At 42.5% G+C, this 22,916-nt stretch overlaps 1 protein-coding gene across 1 annotated transcript in view; it reads right to left on the bottom strand.

Moving 5' to 3' along the window:
* The window catches only part of TUSC3 (tumor suppressor candidate 3), a 180,313-nt gene that overhangs the window by 93,119 nt on the left and 64,278 nt on the right, over window positions 1-22,916 (bottom strand). The window contains exons 3-5 of the mRNA XM_030191432.1: window positions 11,844-11,961; window positions 10,255-10,395; window positions 1,243-1,383 (exon numbers count right to left, since the gene is read on the bottom strand). Of these exons, the coding sequence (XP_030047292.1) occupies window positions 1,243-1,383; window positions 10,255-10,395; window positions 11,844-11,961 (400 nt within the window). The remainder of the gene's footprint in view (window positions 1-1,242; window positions 1,384-10,254; window positions 10,396-11,843; window positions 11,962-22,916) is intronic.

Here is a 22,916-nt window from a genome sequence, read left to right as displayed (position 1 = left end):
CAAACCCAGGGGCTCAACTCCTGGGGGGCAGTGGCTAAGTGCAGGTGAAGCTAGGGGTAGTCTGGCTGCCTGACCGAGTGTGGTGTTACTCCATCTTCGCTGTGCTCAGTCGGGGCACAAGGGCTCACACATCCCCAGTCATAACAATATCTTAACAGTAGCCCACATTGATAAACCCTCCCCCTGCCTTAGCCAGAAACTGATCACTTAAGTACATATATGCAGACTTATGCATGTAAATGACTAGAATACCAGCATTTATGCCATGTTCTTGCCACCTAAATCTAGGCAGTCCTTACAGGATTATCCCCATAATGCCACCAAAAATTCCTCTAAACTTCCAAGCACTACAAAGATATTGCCAGAGCAGCGATAGGGAAGAATTAGGTTAGAGTGAGGGCATTCCATTTAACTATATGTATAGTAATGATTCTGCTGCAATACATATAGTTAAATGGTTTAGTTTAGGCCAGCAAAAAAGGCTATCCTAAACTAAACCACTCAGCTAAATGTTTAGCAGCCAAATATAACTGGTGGTGATCATCAGTCTCCATGTATATTCCTCACCACTTACTATGGATTAAATTCTATAAATGGCACCAAAAAATCAGACCCAAAAAAATGAGTGCTAAGTGCTATTCTATAAATGCCATTCTGTTTATGGAATAGCGCCTAGTGCTGGAATCTGAGCCTAAATTTACACCAACTCAAACCTGGTATAAATTAAGCACAGATCAGGTATATTCTATCGGTGTGTGCAAATTCTTGGAATGCTTATAACTTGCCTATGCCCCTCCTATGGCCATGCCCCCTTTTCAGATCTGTGCACTAGAATTTATGCGTGCATCTTTATAGACTATGCTTAGCAAGAAGCACAAATAAATTCTAAATGTTGCCAGTTAGCGCTGATAATTGATTATTAGTGACCAATTATTGTAATTCTTTGGTTTGCTATTCAATTAAATTGTGTGCAGAAATTGAGCATGCACCCAAATTTCCACATGCAATTTTGAGCGCCATATTTAGAATCCGAGGGTATATGTGCAGTGATGCTGAATGTGTTTAAATGCTGCAGTTGGCATTTACAAAAAAACTGTTGGCCTCCCCAGCTGAATACTGGCCCAACTGTGTTTTTGTTTTCTATTGTCTCGTTTTTGTTTGTTTTGTTTTTTTACTTTATTAATGGTTTCTTAGTACTTTATTAATTTAATAACATGAAAATGAAAAATGAAATTGACATACCAGTGCTGCCATAGCCCAGCCAGTCTTGTTGTAGATGAATTCCAAGTTATTTCTTCTCAGGTACAGCAATCCACCTACAAGCGATACTAGGAGGGCTAATGCAATTGTGCCCGAGTAATTTGGAGGTCTAAATACCCTAATCTGTTGAATAATAAAAAGAGAGAACAAACTACTTAGCTTGAAATTTATTTATCTGTTTATTTATTTATTTACATTAAACTCAATCCTTTCCAGTGGCGTTACAGTCAGGTATGCAAAATATTACACTGTCCCTGAAAGGTTTACAATCTAAGGGCCCTATTTACTAAATCAGTGGTTCCCAAACTTTCTCGGTTCAAGGCACCCTTAGTGTGTCAGTCATTTTTTCACGGCACCTCTAAGTCAAAAGAAATATATAACAGTTGCCCCAGCCCCCCTCCCTCCCCCGGCTGCCAGTGACTTATTGCTACTACGTCAGAGGCAAGCAATATGCATACTACCGTCAAAATTTTGATATTATTAAAAACGAGTGCAATGTGATAACGTTCATAAATATAATTTAGTCTTAAAATCATATATATTAGGGCCCCTATGTGGATGGTTAAATGAGTAGTAGGCAAGGGGCCAATAACAAGGCTGAGCCCCAAGCCTGCTCATTTGAGGGATAGATAGGGGCTTTCAAGAGAGTGGGGAAGGAGGAGGAGGAGGATGAAGGGTAGTGAGCATGGAGAAAACAGGAGGAGATTTTGTGGGGCATTGAGGGAGAGGATGGATGTGGGAAGTTGAGACAGAAGGTCTGCGAGTGGCTTTGGCAGCTTTGCAATGTATGAAATATAACTGGGCTTGCTGGAGAGTCATTTTCATGGCATCTGCCTCTCTCACTGAACCCCGTCCCACTCTGAGGTGTCACCGGCCACAGCAGCAATTCATATTCGCTGCCTGCATCAGCCCCGCAGGCTTCCCTCTGCCACATCCCACCATGAGAAAACAGGAAGTGATGTCAGAGTGGGACGTGGCAGAGGGAAACCTGCAGGGCCGGTGCAGGCAATGATTATGAATCACTGCTGCATTGTTTCTCAGCTGCAGCTTTGGGTGAACTGTGTATCGGGAAGCGGCGGGAAGCAAGGATTCGCTGCTCTTGCAGTCTTGTGCCTTCTCCCAAGCTACAGGCCAGCTGCATGTTGGTAGTGTGCACATGACGCATGCCCTTATCTCCCATCTCCTTGCACGGCACCCCTGTGAATATGCTGCAGCGCACCAGGGTGCCGCAGCACATAGTTTTGGAAACACTGTACTAAGCTGTGCTAAGGGCGCACATATTTAGCTCTCTCTAAACATTAGCACGGGCTAAATGCTAGAGACACCCATAGGAATATATGGGTGTCTCTAGCGTTTAGCACGTGCTAAAAACGCTAGCGTGCCTTAGTAAACAAGGCCCCAAGTCTTGTACTTGAGATAATAAGCGGTTCAAGTGACTTGCCCAAAGACACAAGAAGCATCCGTTATTGACTCTTTCCAAAAGTCTTTGATTATAAGCAAAAATAATTCTTGTAGAAATTTAAGGACTCTACTTTATTGTAGTTCAGAAATTAAACATTTTATTTATCTATTTGAAGTTGATGTATAGAGGCATTTTTGATATGATGCCTAAATCTGACTGGACTTTTTGCGTAAAATGTCCAAAAATCCAGTTGTGAACATGGCCATTTTCAAACCTGAAAAACATCTTTTTTTTTTTCAAAAATGGCCATTTGCTAAATGTTGCTGTGCTCAGTGTGTCTATCTTTTTGGACCATATTTGAAAAAAATAAAAAAAGAATCCACATGAAAAATGCACAAAATCAAGCCATTGGGATGTAGGAGGAGTCAGCATTCTTAGTAGACTGGACACAAATATCCCAGCACAGCAGTGGGGCACCCTAGGGGTCATTGCAGTAGACTTCACATAAAAGGTCCCAAGTACATATCTCACCGTTACCCCCTTATATTGTATGGTGTGCACTCCAAAATCCACCAAAAAACCTACCGTACCCAACTGTACACCACTACAATAGCTTTTATGACTGCAAGTGTTTGTGGGTACAGGTTTTTGGTGGGCTTTGGAGGGCTGACACTTTCCACCACAAGTGTAACAGTTAGAGTAGGTTATGAACCTGGTTCCCCTTCTCTACAGTGTACTGCACCAACCACTAGGGTACTCCAGGGACCTGCTTGCTTCTCTAACAGGACCGGCTATAACATCTAAAGCTGTCATAGAGCCTGATATGTACGATGGGAGGGGGTCAGTGACCACTAGGGGAGTAAAGGGGGGGGCTTGCCTTAATCCTTCCAGTGGTCATTTAAGGCACCTCTTTGTGACTTAGTTGTCATGAAAATGAGCCCCTTTCTGTTTTATTGCTGGAGCTCTAAAGTGGGTAACAATTAAGATAAATAGAATATCCAAAACAAATATGAATTATAATAAATGCAATTAATCTAGGAAAATATTTGCCTGTTAGCACAATGTAGAACAATCATTTACTTGAAGAACTTTAAAGTAAGTGATCCTAAAAAGCTTGTTCAAAAACCCAAGCCTTCCAACTTATCCTACAAGACAAGTATAGAGGCTCTCAATAAATGTTAAGTGGAAAAAAGATCTCAAAGCTGAGACACACCAACTGAAGAAAGTTTGACAGGTAATCTCTAAACTGGCCATTGAAAGTGGAAAAACCAATAACACTGCCTGTTGGAATGAACGTAGATTGTTGGGTCAATATTTAGATGCCGTGGTTAGTAATTTTTCTAATCATCAACTGTGGAATAGTGGCCACTGTTGGTACTACCCAGATATGAAAGCAGAAAGTGGTGATATTTATTCTAAGTTATCTAAATAGTGAACTGAAAATTGCTGCTATCCAGATAATTCCTAGGACCACCCATGCTCTGTCCACACTCTGCCCTTGCACTATTCGGATACTGCTAGCGTGGTCAGTAATAATTTTCAGTTGCACAACGTAGATAGCAGGTGCTGCTTTCCAGATAAGTGCTTCAAAGTATCAGTGTCAAAGCTGACAAGGATCAATCCCTGGTCAGCTGAGGCTAGAGAATTGCAACAGAGCTACTGAGACTACTGAGTCACACAGAAGTCTGGAAAAAGTTATCTAGTGAGCTATGCTGTAAAGTACAGTGGTAAACACACCTCCAGAACAGAGTTTGTCTTATATTGAGACCATGATACAATGAAGTCCAGGAAGACACACCTTTGTTGGTCAAGTGGTCTTCCTGAAGTCCATCATAAGGACATTCAAAGATGGGTCATGTTCGGGCACTAGCAATGCATATCTGGGTCTGGCTGGACAAGTTTTGAATGCCTGAGTTTACGTGGCTCCTGGTCAATATTCAGCTGGGATCTGCATCTGGGGTTTGTTCTTCCCCTCCTCCCCAATTCTGATCTCCTCTCTCATCCACTCAAATATGGTCTGACCCTACCCCCCCAACATGCCCAACCCCCCTCAACATGACCTGTCCCCCTTCCACCCCATCATGATGTAACCCTCTTCCTGCCCCATGCCCCAAGAGTGGACCCCCTCCTGACACTGTTCACCAGAAAAGGTCTCCTCCAGGTCCACCCCCAAGAGTAGCCTCCCTCCCACATCCAAGCAGGCCACTCCCCCTGGGCTCATCTGGACATCCTTAGTGGGCTAGTGGACCTTTGGGGCAAGAACAAACCCCACTCACTTCTGTCCTTGGAAGCTACAAATGCAAAATGGCCACTGCAATCTTTAGTGGTAGTCTTGCAAGAGGGGGGCTGGGGAGGTTGTGTCATATTGAGGGGTCATACAGGCATATGGGGAGGGTTGGGAGTTGGAACTTGATGGGGGGTGAAAGGGAGGAGAGCACAGCTATGATCTTCAGGCCGGTACCTGGAAGTGATGCAGATGCTGGCAGATGTTCAATGCTGGCCCTTGCATAGCTAAGCAGGACTGTTTTTTTGTGGGATCCTGTTTGCTTGCATAGCTATGCAGCACTGGAATACAACCAAAACCCACAATAACTGCCAGCTCCTCTTCAACTTTGCCTCTGTAATGCCCCCTACTGCCCGGTGCAAGGTTAGTGCCAGTTATTAAGCAGCACTACCAGGTTAAGTGCTGCTAAATATTGGTGGATGACCAGCTGGATGTGATTTTACTGAGCAAGAGCCTCAACTGCTTAAATTGCTTTGAATACTGAGTCTTCCATTAACATAATAGAAAATAAATCTAACAAAATCACCCAGAAATAATTATATATAAACATCTAAACATAATAGTTAAGAACCTACACGTATCCCTCAATGAAATCACACTATTCCCCTGGATCCTGTGTGTCAAATGCAGTGGAGGAAAAAAGACTTTTAGTAAAACTTTGAAATTTTTTCAATGATCCTTCTGCAAGAATTACATTAAGAAGTTTATTCTAAAGCACAGGCACAAGCCAAAAAAACACAGTTACACAAATTGATTCCCAACGAGTTCATGAGAGATGACATCATCGATTTATAGTCTAGGTACATAGGGTATAACCATCTTAGCAAAATAAGATGGAACATCCTCATGATATGCTCTATGAGCTAATACCAATAATTTAAATCACTACTAGCAGGTAGTAACAGGGGCTGGAGAAGGAACAGGGCAAAACTAGTTTAGGGGATCCCTCTACAAAGGGGATAAATCATATATACCCAAAGGTACCATGTGCCTGGGAGCACTCCATTTTCTACAAAGGGTTTGCCATTAAGTGCAGATTTTCACAGACCTCAAGATCTTGGAATTCCTTAAAAACAACACAAAATATAAGCTCCACACATGCACATTGTTCACTTAATCTTTTCTTGGTTTTGATTTTATGCTGAGCTACTGACCAAATTCTCAGAACAATAAGGCAGATAAATACCCTATTCCAGTGAGAACACAAAGAGGCAAGAAAATCAAAAATGGATATTCTTATCCTCTCAAACAAGAATTTGGTTTTGGGTACTGGGAAACAGAACATCCAGTAGTGAAGATGCATAAGACCAACAACAGAGAATGACAGGGTGTGAAGATGGAACAGGGTGGAAGTGGCATAGGAAATACCACAATATGGGGTATAAAATATTCAGCCAATATTCCAAGCATTTATACTCCTAGCTTTGAGAGTTTATTTATTTATTTCAGAACATTTATACCCCGCTTTATTTATTTTATTTTTGTTACATTTGTACCCTGCGCTTTCCCACTCATGGCAGGCTCAATGCGGCAGGCAATGGAGGGTTAAGTGACTTGCCCAGAGTCACAAGGTGCTGCCTGTGCCGGGAATTGAACTCAGTTCCTCAGCTCCCCAGGACCAAAATCCACCACCCTAACCACTAGGCCACTCCTCCACTTAAAGCAGCCTCAAAGCTGTGCTTCTAAATTAGCCTCTTTGAGAACTGACTATGTTTTGGTGCCTCAATTTATACTCAAAAGGTCCAGTATTCAGCCCATGGCAGTAAGCGACTTGTGAGCTGCTCACAGCCACAGGCTGAATTAACCCCAGATATTCAATGCCAGGGCACATCAGACCTCTGGCACTGAATATCCAGATTACTTCAGCAATGTGAAAGTTAACCGGGTACTGGCCGATACTGACCAGTGCCAAGTTAATTCAGTGAACAAAGGTAAGACAGCATGTTTGCTGTCCTAAATTTATCTAATTACTTAGCCACTTAGAAACCTGAATACTGATATAGTGGAAATGGAAGTGATGTCAGTGCTCCTGATGGCTGCTTTGAGCTGGAGCTGTGCCTGGGCGCGGCATGGATTAATAATTTTATTTATCCCAACCTCAGATCTTAAACCCTCCCGAGTGGTACATGATTGCTAACTCCTTTTTGGAGCACTTGGAGCTTCTGTATCCTGTGTGCGGAGTTGCTTGGCAGTACTAGAAGCTGGGTGAGCATTGATAGCGGAGCACGTGCTAAGACAAGATGACACCAATACTATCCGACAAGTCTAATGGCAGCACAGCGGGTTTGCGCCAGGCATCGTGTTGGATGATCCATTTCAAAATGGACCTTAAGAAGGAGTTCCAAATAGTACGACAGGTCATTAGAGAGGCAGTGGAAGATATTTAAAAAAAGGACTTATGGTGAGGCAGGAGGATGCAGAACAGTGAATGGACTCATGTGAAGCACAGGTTGCTGAGATTAAAACAGGTATAGAGACCTCTTCCAGAGAACTGAGAGAGCTTTGGGATAAGGCAGAGAACCTTCAGAACCAGTCCCGCCAAAATAATATTTGGATTAGAGGGGTCCCAGAGGCCTTTGTGAATTGCACCCACGTGTTGCGTGATATAGCACACATGCTGTTGGGACCAATTACACCAGCAAGGGAAGGAGTTGGGGGGAAGAAAGAGAGGCAGGGGGTGGCTGGGAGGGAGGGTTCTGGCAGCGAGATGCTCATTACATGGAAAAGGCGCTGTGTTGTTTTTGTTCTTATGACTGTTGGGAAGCATGGATAGCACAAATGTTAGCGTGAGAACCCTGAATGTTAAAGGTTTGAATTTGCCATGGAAGAGGAGTTTAAGGAATTACATACAGTTTGAAACCACATTGTATCTGGACAGTAAAAAGAGGAAGTTGGGAACAGTCTGCTAGCTTAACCACAAGGTCAGCTGGTGTATAGTTTGAATATGTGATATAAAAAAAAAAACTGGTGAAGTAGCATGAGAAGATGGGCTTGGAATTTGTGACACACGGTATGGTGGGTGAAGATAGCATGGCTTTGTGACTCATAGTCAGGTGGAGTGGCGTAACTGCTATTCTAGGAATTAGGGTATGAACTGATAATTGATAGGATAGAAATCAGATGTGTTGGATTAGGAAAGTAGATGATTGGTTTGTGGGATGTGCTAAAATGGAAATTAGTTTCTGCATTATTGTATAACATGTACTAAATCAATTGTATAAAAATGAGAAAAATCTATGTACATCAGGCTCCTTGTCCCCAAGACAGTGAACTGGCATGGGAATAGGGAAGTCTCCCTCTATTTCTTTTCTGTATTTCAGACTTGCTATAAGCTTATTTCCAGAATACATTTTTCTTTTTATTTCACTTCTGAGTCATGGGTGTTCTAGCAGTAATCAGTTGGGGTTTGGCTAAGGTAGGTGCAAACCCCACAGATCTTTGCTGCATTCCCTTGTATAACGAATTGCAGTAGTCTATCCATGATACCACCAAAGAATGGACCAATATATTGAGAACTGATGAATGGAGAAGTGAGTGGATAGAGCAAATCATGTAGAGTTTAAAGAAGCACCGCCAGATCAGAGAAGAGAGTTGTGGTTGGAAGGTCAGACAGTTATCAAGGATAATTCCAAGCAGTTTTAAAGAAGAGACTAGGGGGGTCTGTATACCACTGGGTAGGAGAGGTGTAGAGAATGTCCTATTAGGTGATTCTGAGCCAGGCTGCTACCTGCAAGAATTTGTCATTATGAGAACTGATTTCCTGAGAATTGGTTGGGTCTAAAGGCATTAGTATTTGAAAATCATCTGCACAGATGTAATCTCTTAGACCTACAGACTGCAAAAGAGTAAAGACGGGGCAGGCCATTAAAATGTTAGAGAATTGGAGCAAGTACAGAGCCCTGTGGAACTCCGCATATAAGAGAATGAGCCTTAGAATATATGCCCTGGTGATACACCTGGTATTCTCTGGTAGATAGATAAGAGTTAAACCAGTCTAAGACCTGATCGGTAATACTAATACAATGAAGGTGTTGAAGTAAAATGGTATGATCTACAAGATCAAATGCGGCTAACTTTCAACTAAAATATCCCTGGTTTACTATCCGTTTGATGTTCTTTTGTCTCTTGCAATTAAATTTCTTCTTAGTCACCACTCTTACATTATTCTGTGGTGGTGATGTACTGTTTTGTAAATTTCTTTTGGCATTATAAACATCTTACTTATATAAATACATGAAGAATTAAAAAAATAAAATAACCATGGTTTTTCTGAGCTTGGTGCCCAAAGTGGATGAAAAAACTATAAGGACTCTTTCTTTCTACTCATCTAAAATAACTTTGACTTGGCAGGGTTTAGATTTTAGAACGTGGCACCTAAATCTATTTTTCTTAGAAGACTAGAGTTCAGCCTAGCCAATATTATATCCTAGCCATCATTCACACGGACAAACAACTGAATGTCATCTGCAAACAGATGACTTTCTACATTATAGCAGCATATTATTTCACTTAAAGGACTCATGTATAAATTATAGTGACAGGGATGATATTGACCCCTCAGGCATTCCATATGAAATGCTAAAAAGAAGCTATCCTATCTGATAAAGTAGAGCATATGTACAATAGATATAACTCTTGAGTGCTACAGCCTGTCAAGTTCACAAGATACCTACAATGAATATGCATGAGATGCCCTTATAGACAATGAAAGTAGTGCATGCAAATACATTTCATGCATATTCAATATGGATAACTTGAAAACCCGTCCAGTTTGCAGCAGTCAAGGACTTGTATGGCCTAACCCTGCAGGATTTGCTTATTAAAAAGGATTCAAGCCACTGAAATATAATTCTGTAAATAAATGCATTTTATCTGCTGAAGCAGAACGATCTAGAGTACCAAGGAGCTCATTTTCAAAAGAGAAAAAAGTGGCAAAAATCTGCATTTGGATGTTTTTCTCATAAAAATGTCCAAATTGGTATTTTTAAAACCAATTTTTAGACGTTTTTCTATGAAATCCATCATAAGTGAATTCAAATCCCAGAAGCTCGACTAGACCCAGGGGACCAGGCCAGGAGCCAATCAATCCAGAGCCGCACAGATATGACCATCCGCCTGCTAGACAGAGAGAATACTGAAGTTAAGGTGGCTGCACATGACCACATATAGTAAACCTCTGAAATTCTCTCTATCTCCACCTGTTGGTAGAGCGACATAACCCACAAGTCTATGGATTGATCTGTGGGACACTATGGAACTGAAGATTAGTTTAATTTATGCTCATCAATAATAGTAGAAAGTTACATACGTGCACATCGGTTCTATCCGCAATCCATTTAGCTAGTTGTTCTGCTGCAAATCCAATACGCTGCAGGTCAAAGGTATCTGCCCTCTTGGGTTTCCCTTTAGCTGGGAAATGCATGAATGTTGGAGCAGAGTTCATATTTAGCTAGAAGAAAGAGAAAACCCACCATTATATTTTAATTATCTCAAAACTATAATGTATAAAAAAAATTAGCAAGATTTACAAATAGAAAGTAGAATACAAAAGTTAGAGCATCATAGAAATCCAAGAGAACTATTTAGACACAGAACTGTCAAATTTCACCAGAAAAGGGAACCCCAGCAATGGTACTTGTGGTGTGAAAACACAGAGGGCCTGATATTCAGCTGGCGGCGGGCAGCACGTTTGCTGTCCGCTGCCGGCGTTAAACCCGGATACTCAATGCTTGGCTACAGCTGGCGACTGGCACTGAATATGTGGGTTTATTTTGACCGCTAAAAAGTTAACCAGCTATGCTGATATTCAGCACTAACCAGTTAACTTTAGCAATCAAAGATAGGCCTGTTATTTAAGCGGCCAATTTTAACCAATCAACATAGCTGGTTTGGCACTGAATATCCACGCCTAACCAGCTATATCAAGATATAGCCACTTAGTGGCTAGCCACTAACCGGGATATTCAGCAGGAAATAACAAGTTATCTCCTGCTGAATATCTGCAGTTAGGTGCTTAAACCCTATTTAACCGGCTAGGAGCTGTTCCAGGCCGGTTAAATAGTTTTGAATATCTGGGGAATAATTTTTGTACCCCATAAAGAACCACTAGTTAGCTGGAGAATAAACACCTAAAAGGTCGATACTCAGCCGGCAGTGTACAATGTTTGCTGACTGCCACCAGCGTTATGCCCGGAAATTCAATGCCAGGCCATGTCTACTCTCCACTCTCATCTCTCCCTACATTCCTCCCAGTGAACTCCGCTCGCTGGACAAATCTCTCTTGTCGCAACCCTTCTCCTCCACTGCTAACTCCAGGCTTCGCTCCTTTTCTCTCGTGGCACTTTATGCCTGGAATAGACTTCCTGGACCTATACGTCTAGCTCCATCTCTACCTGTTTTCAAATCTATGCTGAAAACCCACCTTTTCACTGCTGCTTTTTAGCTCCCATTAATTCCCTCACCCGTAACTGTCTTGTCTGTTTGTATTATTTAGATTGTAAGCTCTTTTGAGCACGGACTGTCTCTTTGTATCAGGTGTTCAGCGCTGCGTGCGTCTGGTAGCGCTATACAAATGCTAATAATAATAATAATGTCCAGGCTCCGGCATTGAATTTCTGAGTTTGTGGAGCTGGCCACATCAGAGCCAGTTAAGTGAGACATTCAGGAATAACGTATGCAGTCCTATTTATATAGTGACCTTGGCCAGTTAAGTGGCCACCTCCAGAAAGCGCCCAAAATAGCCAGTTTTGTTTTAGGTACTAACCAGTCATTAAAACATTCTTATTAATTACTAGTTTTATACTGTACAATAACCATCACAACATTGAAAGAAAATCTACAAAACCAATCAAATTCAACAATTTAAATACTTTCAAGAGCATAACCCATAATTGTTACCTGTTGAAAAACATCTGCCCCCTCATCATAGTCCACTACCGTGAAGAAGAGTTTGTTAGAAAAGGCAGATGAATAGCGCCATGAGTTAGCCAGCACCTGATATTCTTCGTTAGCTTGCCTGTTAAGTACAATGGGTTAAGCACACATTAGTATATATAGTTAATAAAGCAGAGCCATAAACACAGAGTTAAGGCCAAATTTGTTCTTAACCGATAATTTCCTTTCCTTAAGTCCTGCTTAGAGAATGACATGGGGATGTGGATATGTGGTTATCTGCAGGATAGGGACAGAGCCCATGGGGTGGGGACTGTAGGTACTTCTATACCAGATAATCACACAATTAGGTACTGTCATATCACAAACTGTGATATGATAGTACCTAATTGTCCCTTAGACTCTGACAAGCTAGCTATACCAATGAAAGGAACAATGCCACGGATGAAATATATTATTTTATTAGGTATAAAAAATACTGTGGCAAATGCAAAGCAAATTACAAAAATAAGCTTGCACTACCAAAATTAGATTATCACCAAGATCTATATCTATCTATATCTGTGTGTATGTGTGTGTGTGTATACGTATATACACAAAGATAGATGATTAGCCAAATAACTCTATATCTCTGTATGGATAAGTGATAATATAATTAATCACACCACTAAAACCCTAAGGAGATTATGAGCACTTACACAGCTAATATGTCTTGTGTAAAATACACATTTAGCCGCTAGTAATTCACTGACCACCAGTCCTGAAAAAAAAGTTTGTCACAGATAAAACCATGGACTAACTATTCTGACTGTAGGTAATAAATCCTGTTCTCACCTCACCGTCTTTATTGCAGACTTCCAATGGTAAAGAATCGGATTCCTCCATTGAGATTTGTAGGGGATTATATATATGTTTTTGTAAGAGGCCAATTTCCTACCTATGTACTCGCTTATGTCTAGGGGGCGTGGCCTCTGCCCAACATTAGCTGCATGGAAAATAACGGACAGACCAATGGAATATATTAGTTTATTTATACAGCGTTATATACAAAAATATAGAAAACTCTTATCAGCTTATAGCATCAGCAATTCCTGATTGCATGCACAATGATACCAAAAATAGAGAATAACTATGATTATCCTATTGGCTAAATCTGTAATGACAGATAACACAATACCAAGATCCTAATGATTACCACACAAATCTTATACTAGGCTAACAGCAACTAGAGATCATAAATCCTGACGTCACACATCTGATGGGTCCGAGCCCAGACTAATTACCTAACCCAGCCTGAAGGAAGTAAACTATGATCTCACCGTCCCGGTTTCCAGATCAGATTCCTTCCAATGCCTCAGCCGAAGGTCTCAGCGAGGTCACACAAGCTCAGGTGATGCACTTGTCTTGATCAGCCACAGATGATACAGACGCAGTATAGATCCTTTAGACAGCTGTAACCTGGGGAAAAGCTTTGCCAGGTATTATCAGTAAGTCTCTTAGGAAAATCAGGTGCTTGCAGATATGCAAGTGTTCTCCTCTTCTGTTCTTCTTCTTAGTTCTTCTCTCTTCTCTCTCCTCTCTGGAACTCTCAGGAACTAGTCCTTCTGTTCCCGCTTCTCAGATCAATCCCTTTTCTGGGAGCCAATCAGAAATAATTCCCCCATGTACTCCCAGCATCTGTATGAAGCTTCCTTTTGTCCGTCTTATCTCGTAAGCTCTCTCCCTGGGACAGGCATTCTCCCCCGATGCAGAGTGACCTTGGAGGTGGTGCAGGCTTCAGTAAATCTCTTACAAGCTGAAATGCTGCCTTCTGCACAGTGGGTAGCCAGACATATAGGTGAAAGGTTGCAGCGTCCATTTTGTCTGTAAAGGTGCTCTCATATGCACTCAGGGTGGGTGAGATCACAGCAAATACTCCTACAGATTCCCCCCCTTGGAGATGGAAATTACTACAAAGGAGTAAAGGCCTTCTCCAACCTAACTACAAAAATAAGCCAGACAGTTCAGTCAGGATTCAGGTACAAACTTCATGGTCAAAACTACAAAAAGTTTCAAAGTAAATCTTAACTAATGCAAACTAACACTCTTCAAAACAGTTCAATTAAGCAAAATAATGTTCACAAGGAAATCACAAATGCTAATACAGCAAAATACTGAATAATAGAACCCGCATGTGCAGTTAGGCAAAAAGTCTTAACACATGAAATTAATCAAACAAGTCATGAACCATAATCACATAGATCATGAAAATCACATCATGCAAAGCAAAGCATATTAGTACATAAAAGTGAAAACGGAATAAATTGTTGGCAAAACTCTGGTTAGAGGTAATTACATAAAGTCTTGCAATCTCATTGCCGTAGGTGACAAAGTGTTTACGCGATAGCGTAAATGACGAAGGTCTCTCCAAAACACTACAGCACACAGGAGCATGATGACCCACGAGATGGTCAAAGTGGGATGACAACGTGAGTGGACATGTGGAACTGGATGACATCAGATGAACGACGTTTGTAATTACCTCTAACCAGAGTTTTGCCAACAATTTATTCCGTTTTCACTTTTTCCATGCAGCTAATGTTGGGCAGAGGCCACGCCCCCTAGACATAAGCGAGTACATAGGTAGGAAATTGGCCTCTTACAAAAACATATATATAATCCCGGACGAGCCCCCAATTTGTAGGGGATTATATATATGTTTTTGTAAGAGGCCAATTTCCTACCTATGTACTCGCTTATGTCTAGGGGGCGTGGCCTCTGCCCAACATTAGCTGCATGGAAAATAACGGACAGACCAATGGAATATATTAGTTTATTTATACAGCGTTATATACAAAAATATAGAAAACTCTTATCAGCTTATAGCATCAGCAATTCCTGATTGCATGCACAATGATACCAAAAATAGAGAATAACTATGATTATCCTATTGGCTAAATCTGTAATGACAGATAACACAATACCAAGATCCTAATGATTACCACACAAATCTTATACTAGGCTAACAGCAACTAGAGATCATAAATCCTGACGTCACACATCTGATGGGTCCGAGCCCAGACTAATTACCTAACCCAGCCTGAAGGAAGTAAACTATGATCTCACCGTCCCGGTTTCCAGATCAGATTCCTTCCAATGCCTCAGCCGAAGGTCTCAGCGAGGTCACACAAGCTCAGGTGATGCACTTGTCTTGATCAGCCACAGATGATACAGACGCAGTATAGATCCTTTAGACAGCTGTAACCTGGGGAAAAGCTTTGCCAGGTATTATCAGTAAGTCTCTTAGGAAAATCAGGTGCTTGCAGATATGCAAGTGTTCTCCTCTTCTGTTCTTCTTCTTAGTTCTTCTCTCTTCTCTCTCCTCTCTGGAACTCTCAGGAACTAGTCCTTCTGTTCCCGCTTCTCAGATCAATCCCTTTTCTGGGAGCCAATCAGAAATAATTCCCCCATGTACTCCCAGCATCTGTATGAAGCTTCCTTTTGTCCGTCTTATCTCGTAAGCTCTCTCCCTGGGACAGGCATTCTCCCCCGATGCAGAGTGACCTTGGAGGTGGTGCAGGCTTCAGTAAATCTCTTACAAGCTGAAATGCTGCCTTCTGCACAGTGGGTAGCCAGACATATAGGTGAAAGGTTGCAGCGTCCATTTTGTCTGTAAAGGTGCTCTCATATGCACTCAGGGTGGGTGAGATCACAGCAAATACTCCTACAGACTCAAGCTGAAGCCCCAGCAAGTCTCTCAGTCCAGGAACAAAATCCAAAGTCTGTATTCTAATACTGATAGCACAGTCTTTCGGGCGAGGCCTAGTACTGTAGCTGATCTTATCAGTTTGTTATAAGGTATGAAGTTCACTAGTGTGGTTAGAAAATTAGTCTCTCGCTCCTCTCAGAGCCATCTATCCACCAACAAGTCTTCTGGTCTTCTCCTTTCTCGTCTTCCTTTTCAGTCCAACATTGGCATCTTTCTGGGTCACATGATACCTATGGATCAATCACAAATGGTGTAATTCTGTCCAGCAGAAGTCATGGTCATGAAGAGGCCTTGTTATTAGCAAAGAAAGTCTTACCAGACAAGCAAACCTCCCTCTTAATTCTCATTTACTCCTGGAGCCATCTGTCTCTGTGAGGTATGCTCCTCAGCTCTTCCCAGGAGATAAATGGAGGCGAATGTGCAGTAAACACTGTGTCCTTGGATGAAGTCATCATGGTATGCCCAGCAGTAATTTTCCTTTGTAGAAAAGCTGTTTTCTGATGATTTCAGATATATTCAGGCTACAGGCTGTAGAATCCATATTGATTATAAAAGAATGGTTCAGACTTGTATAGGCCCCAGACCAGCAAAGGTGAGATAGCAGGAAAGTACTCGTACAGGACAAACTTCGTCACTGTGTCATTCTCTAAAAGCTTTAGACTAGCCTTAAACAGGCTGTTCCAAACTAGATGGAATAACATCTATAAAATGCTAGTATCAATATGTAAAACCTTAACACATCTCAGACAATCAGCAACTGAATTCAATGAAAAAAACAAAACAAAACTGCAGAAACTGCTTTTGAATTTAAATGAAACACTGTTAAATTACATCATTTGTGTCTTGTCTGCTGATCGGACTCCTACCATCTGCAACGTCCTTCTATCATGTGCCCAGTTGCTCAAGCATCTTACTGTTACTGCAACAGATTCATCCATTGTTGCTTCACAATTTACGGTTTTTGCTGTTTCCCCTTTCATCTGGTTGCTAGCACCGTGGAGCATTTCCAACGCTTAATTGACACTTATTTTCCTGTTCATCCACTACACAGTGTTGGTTCTCTTCTATACTCATTCTGAAAGACAATCCAATTATCTTCCCAGATGATGTAAACACACAGACAACCAAATCTTTGAGAAGGTTATACACAAATCAGATCGATGGATGGCTCAAGTCCTACATCAACAACCTAGGATCTTCCATAATTCACATTCCCAGATATTGTCACATCTACGGAAGAGCCACCCCCCTCCCCCAAACAAAAGAATGAAAATGGATGCTAGCAGTTTTCTGAGCGAATTTTATGGAACAATGTCTCCTTTGAAGGCTATTCTTAAATAATTAGACATTCAAAGTTGTTAAAAAGAAAGATGATTGTGAAAAATTGCAAGAGGACCTTACAAGATCGGGCATCCACGTGGAAGATGATGTTTAAGTAATACATGTGGGAAAGAGGAACCCAAACTATAGCAAGTAGATTGAAGGTTCCACATTAGGAGTCACCAACAAGGAAAACGATCTAGCTGTCATCACTGATGATACATTGAAACCCTCAGTCAATCAATCAATCCATCCATCCAAGTATTCTGTTTCCAACAGTGGCCAATCCTGGTTACAAGTACCTGGCAAGATTACTACTACTACTACTACTACTATTTAGCATTTCTATAGCGCTACAAGGCATACGCAGCGCTGCACAAACATAGAAGAAAGACAGTCCCTGCTCAAAGAGCTTACAATCTAATAGACAAAAAATAAAAAAATAAGCAAATCAAATCAATTAATGTGAACGGGAAGGAAGAGAGGAGGGTAGGTGGAGGCGAGTGGTTACAAGTGGTTACGAGTCAAAAGCAATGTTAAAGAGGTGGGCTTTCAGTCTAGATTTAAAGGTGGCCAAGGATGGGGCAAGACGTAGGGGCTCAGGAAGTTTATTCCAGGCGTAGGGTGCAGCGAGACAGAAGGCGCGAAGTCTGGAGTTGGCAGTAGTGGAGAAGGGAACAGATAAGAAGGATTTATCCATGGAGCGGAGTGCACGGGAAGGGGTGTAGGGAAGGACGAGTGTGGAGAGATACTGGGGAGCAGCAGAGTGAATACATTTATAGGTTAGTAGAAGAAGTTTGAACAGGATGCAAAAACGGATAGGGAGCCAGTGAAGGGTCTTGAGGAGAGGGGTAGTATGAGTAAAGCGACCCTGGCGGAAGATGAGACGGGCAGCAGAGTTTTGAACCGACTGGAGAGGGGAGAGGTGACTAAGTGGGAGGCCAGCAAGAAGCAGACTGGCAAGATCCCAAAACAGTAAAATAGTTATTATGCTGGTTATCCTAGAAATAAGCTATGGATTTTCCCCAGCTCCATCTTAATAATGGCCTATGGACTTTTCTTCTAGGAAATTATTCAAACTTATTTTAAACCCTGCTAAGCTAACTTCTGTTATCACATTCTCTGGCAACAAATTCCAGAGTTTAATTACACGCTGAGTGAGGAAATATTTTCTCCTGTTTGTTTTAAATTTACTACTTAGTAGATTAGTATTTTCAGAAAGAGTAAACAAGCAATTCAAATCTACCTGTTCTACTCCACTCAGTATTTTATAGACCTGTTGAGTATTATTAGGAAAGGGATGGAAAACAAACAGGACGGATGTTATAATGCCGTTGTATCGCTCCATGGTGCGACCGCACCTCGAATACTGTTTCCAATTCTGGTGGCCGCATCTCAAAAAAGATATAAAGGAATTGGAGAAGGTGCAGAGAAGGGCGACGAAAATGATAAAAGGGATGGAACGACTTCCCTATGAGGAAAGGCTAAGACGGTTAGGGCTCTTCAGCTTGGAGAAAAGGCGGCTGAAGGGTGATAAGATAGAAGTCTACAAGATAATGAGCAGAGTACAGCGCACAGATGTGAAGCGTTTGTTTGCATTTTCAAACAATAATAGAACCAGGGGACACAAGATGAAGCTAGAATATGGTAGATTTAAAACAAATAGGAGAAAGTTTTTCTTTCCTCAGCATGTAGTTGGACTCGAACTCATTGCCGGAGAATGTAGTGACAGCAGCTGGCCTTACGGAGTTTAAGGGGGGTTTGGACAGATTCCTGAAGAAAAAGTTCATTGAATATTATTACTTTTTTTTTTTGGGGGGGGGGGGGGGTTGCCGGGTTCTTGAAGCCTAGATTGGCCGCTGTCGGAGACAGGATGCTGGGCTTGATGGACCCTTGGTCTTTTCCCAGTATGGTGGTGCTTGTGTGCTTATGCTTATGTGCTCTATCATATCTCCCCTTAGCCGTCTCTTCTCCAAGCTGAAGAGCCCTAGCCAGTTTAGCCTTTCCTCATAGGGAAGTGGTCCCATCCCCCTTATCATTTTCGTTGCCTTTTTCTGTACCTTTTCTATTTCCGTTATATCTTTTTTGAGATGCAGTAACTAGAATCGCACACAGTATTTGTGGTGTGGTCGACCATGGGGTGATACAATGGTTTTATAACATTCTCATTTGTTTTCCATTCCTTTCCTAATAATTCCTAACATTTTATTTGTTTTCTTAACTACCGCTGTACACTTGCAGAACTATTGTTAGTAATATGTAATTTATTTTTAAAATTAAGAATGGTACTGGAAGATTGGAGGGTGGCCAATGTAACACCAATTTTTAAAAAAGGTTTGGGAGGTGATCCTGGAAATTATAGACCACTGAGGCTCACGTCAGTGCTGGGCAAAATGGTAGAGTCATGGGATAGGAAGTAATGTCCTACTGTGGATTAAAAACAGGTTAAAATATAGAAAACAGAGAGTAGGGTTAAATGGTCAGTGTTCTCAATGGAGAAGGATAGGTAGTGGGGTTACCCAGGGGTGTGTGCTGGGACCGCTGCTTTTTAACATATTTCTAAATAATCTAGAGGTGGGAATAGCTAGTGAGGTAATTAAATTTGCTGATGACACAAAGTTATTAAGTTGCTAAATAGCAAGAGGACTGTGCAAAATTGCTAGAAAATCTTACGAGACTGGGAGACTGGGAGTTTAAATGGCAAATTACATTTAATGTGAGCCAGTGCAAAGTGATGCATGTGGGAAAGTGGAACCCAAACTACAGCTACATAATGCAAGATTCCACGATAGGAGTCACCGACAAAGAAAGGGATCTCAGCGTCGTCGTTGATGATACGTTGAAATGCTTTGCACAGTGTGCTGCGGCGGGGCGGCTAAGAAAGCAAATAGTATGTCAGGTATTATTAGGAAAGGAATGGAAAACAAAAGTGAGGACTTTATAATACCTTTGTACCGGTCCATGGTGTGACCGCACCTCGAATACTGTGTTCAATTCTGGTTGCCGCAAAAATGTAGTGGAATTAGAAAAGGTATAGAGAAGGGCGACAAAAATGATAAAGGGGATGGGATGACTTCCTTATGAGGAAAGGCTGAAGTATCTAGGGCTCTTCAGCTTGGAGAAAAGACGGCTGAGGGGAAACATGATAGAGGTCTATAAAATAATGAGTAGAGTGGAATGGGTACATGTGAACCGTTTGTTTAATCTTTCCGAAATTACTAGAACTAGGGGGCATGCGATGAAGCTACAAAATAGTAAATTTAAAATGAATCGGAGAAAAGTTTTCTTCACTCAACGTGTAATTAAACTCTGAAAATCATTTCCACAGAATGTGATAAAGGCGGTTAGCTTAGCAGGGTTTAGAAAAGGTCTGGATGGCTTCCTAAAGGAAAAGTGCATAGACCATTATTAAATTGACTTAGGGAAAATCCACTGCTTATTTCTGGGATGAGCAGCATAAAATGTATTGAACTTTTTCGGGATCTTGCCAGGTATTTGTGACCTGGATTGGCCACTGTTGGAAACAGGATGCTGGGCTTGATGGACCGTTGGTCTGTCCCAGTGTAGCAATACTTATGTATTTATGCCATGACTGCAGTCCAACCCCTCAACCAAAGGGAACGGCAGGCTGCTACCCTCAAAGCCATGGACATAGAAGCTCTCAACAAATCGTACAAGGCATCCACTAAAAAGGCCGAGCCCATCTCAATCTTAGCCAATTCGGCTTCTATAGAAGTGGAATCATCTGAAGATCTGTCTAAGACTCTTTCAGCCCAGCGGAAGCAGGCCTAAGTTACCAAGGAACCACAGATGACCGCCTGCACAACCAGAGAAGAGACGTCAAAGCTAATCTTCAAAAGAGTGGAAGAGCTTCCACTCTACAATCCTGGACATCTCACAGAGCCATACCACCATCCTCAGGGATTGTATTACGCTTAGTAACTGCCGAGACCACCGCGTCCACTATGGGAATCTTAAGATGAGACCTATCCTCCTTCAGAACTGGATAAAGCCACCGCATGGATCTAGCTATGAGAAAAGGAGAATCCGGCACATCCCACTGAGCCTGAATAATGTCCTTGACATCCTGGTGAATAGGAAAGGTCTTTCCTGACCGCCTAATGCCCTTTACCAGCAGGTCAACCTTGCGGACCTCAGGAATCAAAGGCTGGTCATCTTCAAAACGAAGGGTGGAAGCTACTAGGGAAATAAGTTCATGAAGATCTCCCTTATGAAAGATCCACACCACTGAAGGGTCTTCTCCCAGAGGTAAAGATTCCGTACCTGGTTCAGCAGAGAGAGAATCCTCCAATTGCTGATCCTCCATGCCTTCCATCTCAAGGAAGGCAAATCTACATCTGGTTCAGAAAGCTGGTTTTCTTGGAGATCCCATGCCCCCCGAGCCCATTTTGCAGGGGCCAAACTCCTTGCCTGGACACCTCCCGAAGGAGAAGCAGCAGCAGCAGCAGCCTCCATGCCAGATTTTTTCAACAAAAAGGCCTGATACATTTGTAGGACAAACTCTGGGCGAAACCTCCCTACTGATGTCCTAAGCCCTGAGGCACAGCCACCACCAAGCTTTCTGTTGGCTGAGAACAAGCAGGGCAGACCCGACCTGCACTAGAAGCAGGCCCTGACGAAATGGTGTTTTCTTCCCGCCAAGCTAGAAACAGAGACCGACTCTTCTGCTGCAACTGCAGGCGCCAGAGGAGCTGCGGCTGATGAAGCTGACAGAGAGGGAGTCGACGCCGAATCTACTGCAGTACAATACTTGCAGGTGACAGACGCACCAATTCCCCGTCGCTGACACACACCACACCGACGGAGCTTGTCTGCCATCGCGGCGAACTCTCCTTGCTGTTTTTTTTTATCCACACTACCGCAGTTAGGGTGAGAGACAGAATGGAGTGGCCGCCCGAGGCGCTGACGGAGTTACTCTGATCGTTCGCACTGAGGGGAGAAATGGCTGCTCACTGGTTTGTTTGGTTTTTTTGTAAAGTGGCTGCCTCTCCCAAGCTAAAACACCCTTCCTCTGAAAGGATAAAGCTCTTCCCTGATAATAACAGCCAAAGCAGCAGGAGAACAAGAAGGAAGGAAGGAAGGAGGGAGAGGGACCCAGAACCCCAGGGTGTAACACCCCTCAGAAGAACAGAAACCCAGAGCACAAAAGAAAAAGTACCTATTTACTATTTTTTTTGTAGGACAGAAACAAAATAGAGAGAGAAACAGAGAGGAGACTAAGGGCTCACCTCCTTCCACCTGCTGTAGACTAAGAACACTGAATCTAGGTCATATGGCCAGGGCTCTTATTGGCTCCCAGAGTCAGAACTTCTCAGTCTCCACCTGCTGGAAGGAGTGCACAACTCATCAGTCCAATCCTGGGCCGGTGCGGAGGGACTCTAAGGAAGCAGGCTTTTGCACACTCAAGTCAGCTTTTGGCACTGCATGCTGTTGTATAGAAAAAACCTCAGCTCTTGAAGCGCAAAACCACTGAGAAGCCTGGTGTTCCTGCCAAAAAGACTCCACCGCTGTGCTATCTTTCACAGTGGGGCTCTCAGCTGATTCTACTGGCACCGCCTGCGCGGATCCTCCTTGCACAAAATTTGCATGAGCCCGACGCTGCTCGCCAGCTCCCACACCGGGAGCAGCACTTAATCGTCTCAGACGGATTAGACATCACTTACACCGACACTAGCTGAGATGTAGGCAATGCCGTGCCCCCTTCACACCAGCCCTACCAGAGCTAAGAGTACCACCGAGTAGAGCTGGTCCTGGCTAGACTTCCTTTTTTTTAAAGCTAAAATGCTGCAGCTTACTTCTGGTTGTGTTTTGTTTTTTTTAGAGACAGGAGAGGAAGGAGAAAGGCCAGTAATCTTCAGAAGCCCAACCAGATGTGGGACTGTTGGGGGGAGGGGAGGGAGGGACCCGGCACCACCAGGTGTACCCAGCAAAATGCCTCAAGCCACAAAAATAGGCTACTACTACTCCTGGGGGATGGGAAAGGAGCCAGT

This window comes from Microcaecilia unicolor, chromosome 2 (assembly GCF_901765095.1).
Source record: "Microcaecilia unicolor chromosome 2, aMicUni1.1, whole genome shotgun sequence".
NCBI lineage: Eukaryota > Metazoa > Chordata > Amphibia > Gymnophiona > Siphonopidae > Microcaecilia > Microcaecilia unicolor.
The sequence above is the reverse complement of the archived record's forward strand: the minus strand, read 5'-3'. Positions and strand labels throughout refer to the sequence as shown.